Source organism: Hipposideros armiger, unplaced genomic scaffold, assembly GCF_001890085.2.
Source record: "Hipposideros armiger isolate ML-2016 unplaced genomic scaffold, ASM189008v1 scaffold_922, whole genome shotgun sequence".
NCBI classification, from domain to species: domain Eukaryota; kingdom Metazoa; phylum Chordata; class Mammalia; order Chiroptera; family Hipposideridae; genus Hipposideros; species Hipposideros armiger.
The window spans coordinates 365024-375257 of NW_017732272.1; the positions used below are offsets into that span (position 1 = coordinate 365024).

At 36.3% G+C, this 10234-nt stretch overlaps 1 protein-coding gene across 1 annotated transcript in view; it reads right to left on the minus strand.

Annotated features, from left to right (window-relative positions):
• CLEC1A (C-type lectin domain family 1 member A) overlaps positions 1-8534 on the minus strand; it is a 23734-nt gene extending 15200 nt beyond the window's left edge. Inside the window, exon 1 of the mRNA XM_019630562.1 lies at positions 8167-8534. Coding sequence (XP_019486107.1) covers positions 8167-8281 — 115 coding nt within the window. The 5' untranslated portion in view covers positions 8282-8534. The remainder of the gene's footprint in view (positions 1-8166) is intronic.
• Positions 8535-10234: the final 1700 nt, after the last annotated feature.

The following is a 10234-nucleotide window of genomic DNA, read 5'->3' on the forward strand; positions in this document are numbered from 1 at the left end:
CACAAGCACACACACCCCCATTGTGTATGTTCTTTAAAATAAGATTTTTAAGTATTATTTTCATGGTTTTTCTTTGTTTTTATCTATCTCCTCCCCCTTGAGTACATTCTATTAAAACAGTGATCTTGTCTATCTTGTTCACCAGTGTTATTTCCAGTACTACAAGTAGTGCCTGGCACAAAAGGGCTGAATACATATTTGAATGAGTAAATGAATGAAGAATGAAATTATGAAAAATTAAAATGACCTAAACTGTGTAACTTTTACAAAGGCACAGAAGATGATCTAAAGTTAAACCTTATTGGTTTTAAAAATCTCTTGACTTTTCAGCAATATTTTTGTCAGCAGACGGGAGACATCTAAATTCATCTCCCAGCTGTACTGGTTTCTAGACACTGACATGTGACATTCTGAATCATGAACAGATCCCAGAGAGATTCGCTTTCTCCCCTACTTCTTTTCACTAGCTGGCCCATGTGGTTTGCTCTAATTTTCCTGAATATTGCTGATTTCTCAAGTTATTGCCCTGAAGGGTATCTCGGCTCAAAAGGCTCTTGCATGAAAAAAGCAAGAGTCTAAACATCCTCTCTAAAACCCAAAGTCTTTTTAAAAATCTGTATAGCCAAAGAACATTAACCACGTGGCTGTTTCTAGATTCCAGAGGCACAAGTGCACCAACTACCATGGTGGCTTTATTTTTCACCATATTTCTTAATACCATCAAATATATTAAAAATCTTATTTCTTTTGGTTTATATCTGTCTTACCCTAGGAAAGTAAGCTTTTTCTGGGAAAAGATCATTGTCTGTTTAGCATGTAGGACATAAGTTGAAAAAAGCTTAATAAATGTTGAATGAATGAATGAATGAATGTGTCTATTATATATAAATATCTCTGTTATATGCCCCTCTACCCCTGCTCAGATGTATTTACATTATTACAAATGTAAAAGGAATGAGTTTTTAAAATGCTGTCCCTTTTATGATTAATATTTCTTTGGCCAAAATTAGAAGTAATAAGGTAAAGGAGAAGAACTATGAAATCAATCTATTAATTCCTTAAGAAACCTGTTTTCCGTTTTATAATATAAATATAAAGGAAAGTGTTGATTTTCTGTCCAAAGGATCAAAAAGAGTAAAGTTAAATCCTTGCTGTGGAGTGAAGGCATGGACTTTAGGGATTAGGATGTTATTTAATAATAATTATATCCACGTAAAGAATAAATACATGATCCTTCCTAAGGCTGCCTCTAGGACAGAATAAGAGAGAAGTGTAGTAAATCTTTGGTTAAGAAAACAATTTAAAAAATTCCCTTCTAAAGAATCATCTTTCCTTGATCATTTGGAAATTTTTCTACTTTGACACACTTCTCTCTCCCTCTCTCCCTCCCTCCCTCTCTCTCTTTCTTCCTCCCTCTTTCCCCCTTTTCTCCCTCAATATTTACAGTCTGCTCCTATTTTATCTAAAGACCCAGAGAAGCACAATTCTAGGGAGTTTCTATACCAGGTATGGTCATTTCTTAGGAAATCAGGCTTCCATGATGGAAAGACTATGGAGTTGAAAGTTTCACTTTTTCTTTTTCTTTGATGCTGTTTTCCCCCTCTAAGTATTTTTCTTTTTTTCTAACTGTGGGCTTAATATTCCTGAGTTTTATTTCAAGTTCCCCTGATTATAATGAATTCTCTCTCTAGGGGCCATTCTCACACTAAAATAAGAAAAATAAGCTGCTTTGGAGGTGTTTCAGCTTGGTTTGGCTTTATTGTGTCTTTATTTCTTGGAAGAAAACTCCCATGCTGTCTCCTGAGGCGTGTTTAGAAGGAGGTGTGGACATGCCAAAGAATGATATAAACATCCCTAGGAATAATAATATATATATATAGAAAAAAACAAACAAACCCTTCCCTGTATCCTCTTACTGTAACTATGCTATAAGAGGCTACAGTGTTAAGATCAAGTTTTGAATACAAATTCCTTTGTAGTTATAAAAAACTTTGTGGATGAAGAGAGTTGTCATATTAAACCAGTTACGCTTCATCTGGCATCATAGAGGGGAAATTTTATACACTTCAATTTCTTGGGCTTATAAGAAATGAAACAGACATTATGAAAAGTAGCCTATGAGCATGCCTCCAACATAGAAAGGATTATAAAAGCTGGAAGAGACCAAGAGAACTGAAATAATTTGCATAAAGCCACATTGCAACCAAGTGGCAGAGCCAGGATTAGACTGTCACACTTAACACCACTCTTGGTATACTTCCCTGTGAACCAGGACTCACATAGAAATAGGGGCTAAACTGATGCAAGGTACTTCATATTTCAGAAAATACATATCTTCTCCTTTAGATCACTGTACTTTTAACATTTTTCAGTTGTGAGACATTACTAGCCCATACTTGATCCTTGGCTATAGTTTAAATTTTTAAATGTTGTCTTTTTAGCAACTTCTTGTTTTCTTAGCCTTTGCATGTGGCACATAGTAAACCTCCTCTTGGGAGTGTTCAAGGTTCTATGGGTTGAGAGTGCTTTTCAGTGTTCATGAAAATGTATGTTTCCTTTCTCTTATGAATCTATTTCAAATATTTGCTGTTTTCATTCTCTCCAAAAATAAATGGGTGTTATGCTTCCTATCATTTCAAAAGAACACACATCTAAAAACATGTTATTTCCAGAATATATCAAGTTTTCAATTTACAGCAACTAGAAACTCAATTATATATTTTCTTTTGAGTAAAATTTAGATAAGTCAATTTTATATCCTAATCAAGGAGTTTTATTTCTGAAATATAATTCAAAAATAACATCACTATTAATGACAATTGCTAACATTCCTTGAACTACTGGGATAAATGCCTGATATGAATTATCTGTCTCATCCATCCTTACAAACACCCAATGAGGTGGATACTAGTATTATAATCATTTTACAGGTAGGCAACTGAGTCCTAGAGGGGTTAGTTACCTTACCCAAGAGCATCCAGCTTCTGATAATAATACTTATTGAGTGTGTTATATATGCTGTGGTATTTTATTTGTATCTCCCAAAAATTATTCAAGAGGATGCATTTTCAACCTTTATTTGGATAAGAAAACTAAAGTACCAAGGAGTAATTTAGTTTGCTTCGGGTTGTACACTAGTAAGTGATGGAGCCAGAAGTGTTATCGAAGTTGCTTATTCCAGAGTTGAATATTTAGAATCATTCTCCTATCCTCTCAACAAATCCCACATTAATACTTGTCCTTATGTCAGTTTCATATAGAATTACAGAAAGATTCCAGTATTTTGCCACTTGAAAATTTTCACTTCGATATTCTGAAATATCTCAGTAATACCCGCCTTTAATCATACATCCTCCACTCTACCACCAAGATGAACTTTCTAAAGTATAAATGCAATCTCTTCTGTAAGGATAAAACCCTTTCTTAGCATGCTATATAAGGCCCTCCATAAGGCCCTCCCATCCTACCTTTTTGCCTCATCTACCCACATCCCACTCATACATCATTCCTTTTGAGGATTAACCACTTCTCAGCCTAATCATCTACTGTGCCATCGTGTTTGTGCCTGCTGATGATCCCCAAAGTATCCTACTGATCTAATCTCAATCCAAAATTAACACTTCATCTTTTCCCTCTGAACCCTTGTCTTTCTTAATTTTATGTTAATACACTGCACCAATGCTAGGCCTTTACCGCTCTGCTTTTACATTTGCACATGTGGTCCTCACAGTGGAAACGTCACCCAGTGCCCTGTCTTGCTCTACCTGGAAAAGTTGGACTCAGCCTTCCTTACAGACCAGATCAAATGTCGCCTTGTTAAAAAATATGCACACGGGTAAGCACAGTCAGTAACTTATTCATTCCTATTTGATTCTGTGGCCTCCTACATATATTCCATAGCACAACATAATATTTTTTTATAATTATTGTTTCAGATTGTTCCTTCCAATTCTCCAAGCACTTAAAAATAGGGTCTCCTCCATGCCTACTATAATGTTTTGTATGCATTAAAGATTATTGAATCAATTAGATGTGATTTAAGCCATGACTTTTCAATGAAGGGTTCATGTTGTAGTTGAGGAAATGAAGCTGAAAATCTAAGGAAAATTGGAGAATATTGTAATTAATATGAATAAGGAAAAAGTGGAACTTGAATTTATCATTAAAGGTTTTTTTCCTCCTTAAATCTAAATAGGTTTTCATATTCTTTTGATAGGGCTACATTTATTCTTCAGCAGGAATTTTGGTCCATCAGTTATTTCATTTTCTCTCTCCCCAGTCTATCATTACTGTGAAGTGTTCTAGCTGTATTCTTCTCAAGCTACAACTGTTAGAATCTGCCATATTTAAAAAAAAATTTTTTTGAAAACACTCATGCAGCCCCATAATACCTCGGCTTTAACACTTTATCTTTTGTCTTTATAGGTAGGGCCCTCAAAAAAGAAAAGAAAAAAAATGATTTAAATTATTTATTTTCCTACTAAACTATTAGTGCTTTCCAAACTTCTGCTATTAAAAATTACCAATAATCTATTTTCCTTCTTATTACTAAAATGATAAATTGTTTTTAGCCTTCTCCTTCCTTTAACTCTCTACAACATTATTATTATTATTTAAATTCACTATTCACTACTGTTGACTTTTCCATTTCTTTTAAAGTTATTGTGTCTTGACTTCCTAGATGTTTTTCCCTCCTGATCCAGTCCTACTACTGTCCATCACTCATTCTTAGCTCTTATTGCAGTCTCTTAGTCATCCTGCCCCTCCATTTTGTATTCCCTAAAATTCTCTCCATGGCACTCTTCTTCTTGCTTTTTTTCTTGTCTTTTCATTTTACATTCTCTTCTCCAGTGATATCACTCATTCTCTTTCTCAGAAAGTTTAATTCCTACCTAAATGTTGACAATTCTTACATAAATATGTACCTCAGAAGTCTTACCTCCAATCCACATGCTGTACATCCAAGTGTCTTTGGGCAACTCCAATTGCATGTCCCTTCTCTTACAGGCATCTCAAACTCAAACTCAATTCATCATCTTATTTCGTATTCCTATCTCAGTTAATGACAGCACCATCTACATAATATCAGATGGAACCTAGTCAACCTATGCACCTTTCCTTGTCTTCTCATTTGTAACCAGTCACCAATTGTTTAAGTTCTACCTCTTTAACATATTTCATATCTGATTACTCTTCCCATACTACTTCAGATCATGTTCTTCTAGTACCATGCTTAGACTAGTGCAAAATCTGGGGTACTAGCTTCTCCAGTTTCATACTCCTTCAATCCACACTCCTCATTGCAGCCGAGATGGTCTTCTAAAAGCACAACATTGATTATACTACTTCCTGTTTAGATCCTTCAGTGACCTCATTTTCCCTTCTGAATGGACTCTGAATTCTTCAATATGACATAAGTTCTCTTAACTTCCCAGACTTACCCCTTGTTAAGCTTCCCCCTACCGACTTTACACTTCAGCCATAACATCTGGCTTATAGTTCTCTGAAACACAAAGTTCCTTAAGAGCTCCATAGTTTTCTCTCATTTGTCTATCTGCCTGTAGACAACATGCCCCTCCACTACAACATGCCCCCGGCCCCTTAAACCCTCCCATTTCTGCTTCCATGTCATGAGGAACATCTTAAGGTCAACCCAACTCAATGGCCACTCTCTCAAACCTTTCCTGACCTCCTCTACCCCTACCAGATAGAAGCGACCAAGCTCTCCATTGTACCATACACATGCTTTCATCACAGCATCTTATCACACTGATTACTGACTTGAGAACTGCATTGGACGTTAAGTTTCCTCATAAACAGGGGTCATGTCATATTTGGCATTATATCCTCAGTACGTTGCAATAGGTCTGGCATAATATGACCCCAAGCATAAGTTTGTGGAAAGGCTTGAGGGTATTGCCTGTCATTTTTGCTTTCTATCTTCCAAATTGTTTAGCATTTTTAACACAACCATCACTATATTTTGAAAAAAATAAAAATCTAGAAAATAAATGAGTGCAAATCCATTATTTTTATTAATTCTAAAATTTTCAAGTTGAACCTAAATCTGTCTTGCCAAAAAATTCCCAGAGTGATTTTTGTGCTGTTATTTTTAACAGCAAATTATATCAGATCTATTTTCCTAAGAAATAAGTAGACTTTATAGTGACATTCCTCTAAATATTTGCATTATCACAAGATGAAAACAAGATTCTATACACACAGGGTAAGATAACTATTTTCAGATGTTTGCCTGGAAGACACTATTCTATAACCTCTACTCCTACTGTTTCAATTTCCATTTCTTACAAAAAGGTTGCCAGATGTTTTAGTTAGTGTTTTATCCCACTCCATCTCCTTCCCCACCCTCCAACCTCAGCAGAATTTATTTGTACACCCTGTTCCTGATTATGCTGATCACTAATTCTCATGAGAGTTCCTGGCTCTAGTCAGTGGTGAAAAATGAAGTTATACACAAGCCACTTAAAACCACAGCCCTAAGCAGTGACTCTTCACAGGATTTGTTGGAGGAAAATATACCGTATCTTATTACACATATGTAGTGGCTACAAAAACTGACATACCAAAGTTATCACTTTGTTTCACATCAACGAGGTTGGAAATTCCCAGTATCCCCTCATAGCTTACTAGATAGTTAAGAAGGAAAAAAAAAAGCCACATAAGTGAGTCTCAGGTGACCAATCATTCAATAAATAGAAAGTGAATGGAAAGATTTAGTAGAGGAAAGGAAGAACGCCTAAAAGTTATTTGATTAAGAGAAATGGAAGAGAACAGGGAAAAAGTGTGTGCCAGATTCACAGAGGCAAAGAAAACCTGGATATGAGCAAAAGAGAAAGGCACTCGGTAAAGATCTCTTTGATGCAGATTGACACTGAAATGTTAAATAGAGCATTTTAGGAATGCTCAAGGAATGGAATATTGAAAAGAAACCCACATTTTGGTGTGTCTGAAATGTACCAAGCTACATAGCTAATCGACTTTAGTACTCAGAGCCACCTTATTTGTTACTTCTGTTTAACATTGGTTCAAGTTAATATGAATAAAGTGCTTAAAAATGCCAGGCACATAATAATCACTATATACATGTTTATTATCATCAGCATTTTATAAATGAAGAAACTGAGGCCCCAGAATACTTAAGTAACTTGTCCGATACCACACAGTAAGTGGCATAACTCGTATTAGAACTTAGTCCTGTCTGTATTTCAGTGTGAGGTCTTTTCACTAGAATTCAAGTCACATTTTTGCCTTAGATTGGCTGAGTAACCCAAGAAATAAGATCCTTTTCTATGCATGTAAATTATCTCTTCTACGGACTGAAAAATATATATTGTATTACTATGTCACAGAATGAATTATTAGAAATAAAAATGTAAGATGGAAGCTAAATGTAACTGAAATTAAATAGTTTCATAATTTAATTCAATCATCTCAATAATATTCTGGGAGACAATAGAACAAAAGGGTAGGAGATAGGATTTAATTGCACCTAAGACCACCATTTAGATCACCAAATCACAGAATTTCAGACCTGAACAGCCCTTAAAAAGCATTTGCTTTAATTCCTCCTCATTTCACAGATGATAAAACAAAACAGCTGATGTTAGCATTACTCTCCCAAGGTCTCACAACTTCAATATGCAGACCTATTATAACAAAACACCAGGGTGTAAATTCCTGCTTGGAAACCTCGCTTTAAAGCCATGAATTCAAAGTTAACAAAAAGGTAGCCTTTATAAATCCAAATGTCCAGATCAGATCACAGATGGTAAATCAAACAGCCTTGGATGTGACCTTCATGGGATGGTGGGAAGGGGAAAGGACATTGCTTTGATTGTACATACAATCTCACCTTTGCAAGCTATACCCACGTGGTAAAAGCAACACACCCTCAAGTGCAAAGCACCTTGTCAACAACAGGATCTTAGAAAAACAAACATCTGTGCACATACTGAGTTTAATTTTTTAGATGCTCACATATGTGGCACACAAATGGTAGAAAGTGAACAGCTACGCATTATTGTAAATCACAAAAACATTTTTCTGTCTTTCCTCTATTTTGCACATCCCTAGGAGAGGTAGCTCATCGCATGCATTTAGCAAGGATCTGGCCAATTTGGACTTCGGGAGACAGAGACAGAGTACCTGTGTGCCCAGGCTCTGGCCGCTGGGCTATAGTAGAGGCTCGAGAATACAGGCTCATGGTGGTGTCCTCATCAGCATCCAGCATGCTCCTTGTGCTGCTGTACTTGGCCTGCATCAGGACTTCTGCAAGGGCGAGGGGGAGCTCTGGTTGGATTGCCCCCAAAATGCCTGGCTGCTATGAGACACTTCGGGAACCGAGACACTGAAAGACATTCCTAATGTTCTTCTCTCCCAGCAAGTAGCAGGGAAGTCTCTGACTCCAGTTCCTGCCTGGAGAGGCCCAGCCCCTCTCCTGTGAACTTGTGCTCTGAATGCCAAATTGGTCAGGCGAAGGGGAAATAGCATGTGTTTTCTATTTGGGCGGTCTGGTCTCTCTCTGAACAATTACTAAAGGGGTTGTTGTGCTTCTCAGATCCCTTTTGTTCACCTGTTTGTACTTCCTGTTTAGCTGTATAAAGAAGGCATAACCGTACACTCACACAGAAGTTCCTTCAGAGTCTGCAGAGCAATAATCAATCACAGGGATATACAAATATATATTAGTTTCTTACCCATCGTACACACACTGAGTCACTTAAATTAAGTTTAATCTCTCTGTGCCTTTGTGAAAACGGAAGACTCTATAGGACCAGCCTTTTCCTCTTTCCAACGACATAGTATAAAGCATCATAGACATGTAATGTCAGCACAAAAGAGTCCTTTTGAGGCTATCTAATTGATTCTGTTCTTTCATTTTATTTAAAGGGAGCTTGAAGCCCAAGTAGATGAAGAGATTGCTCTAAAGTGACATAGCTGGTTGGTGACAGAATTAGCTACAAAAGTGCTCTCCGGTTGTAACTTCAATTATCTTTTTTCTTACAGAATGTGGACTCAATTTAACATTTTATAGCACATTTGGTACATCATGATCATGAATAATTACACATATTTTACTGGAAGTATAGTCTTTTAGAATTATTACTAACTACTTCTGACTTGAGGAAGCCAGGTAACAATTTGTTCCTAAAATCTCTAAGCTGAGAAGGAAATGAGAAGATTGTTCTAAATAATGTCCTAAAATTCTTCCCAAATCAGTACAGTAGAATTATATTATTCTACCAATACTTTTCTATATTTCGGGCAATAGCTCGGTTAAATCAAGCATATGAAATATAAGGAGTGCGGAGGGTGCTTGGGTTAGTGCGGTGAGGTCCTATTAGGGATGGACTAACAAGTATATATTGTGAATTCATTATGTGTCTTAAGCTGTGTATTGTTCATCAGTTATTCTAAATGAAACCTGAAGAGAGCTTTCTCTTATGTAATACCTTGTAAAAGGCAGGTAAGCAAAAATTATTTGGTCATTTGCATTGTATTAATGTATTAGAAAATGTTATAGAAAAGAAGACAGTGAAATACTTGAAGGAAAAGATAAGTGAAGCACATATGAGAATGAAACAAGAAGATGAAATATAAGAAATCACAATACCTGGGGCCTGAGAAAAATACATTTAGGAAGTGCTGATTTATATGATTCTAATGAGACAGCAATTAGAACTATTTTCCAAACTTCAGTGATTCATGTAGATCCTTGATAATTTTTACCAAACAACTCACATTAACGTTTTACTACCAGTCCTTAAATATTTATTTTTTCAACAATGACAAAATATTTTTTGAATACCTACTTTATTGCAGGTTCTACTCAGGGATACATCAGTATAAAATAAAACTCTCTGTCCTTTTAGAGGCTACTTTTAAAGAAGTAAAGCAGGAAATATACAAGATGATAATAAGTAAACAGTGGAGTTTATTAAACTATGATAACAGCTATGAAAACATACAGAGGCTAAGGGAGATTAAGAATGTACAGGAAGGGATTTGCAGTCAAGATGGTGGAGTACATAAATGCTGTGCTTATCTCCTCACATGATCACATTAAAATTACAACTCACGGGCCGGCTGAGTGGCGCGTTCCATAAGAGCTGGCATGGGATGCCAGAGGGCCCTGGTTCGGATCCCACATATGAGGGCCAGTGACACTGCCCTCTACAGCTAAGATGCTGAACAACAGCTCGACCTGGAGCTG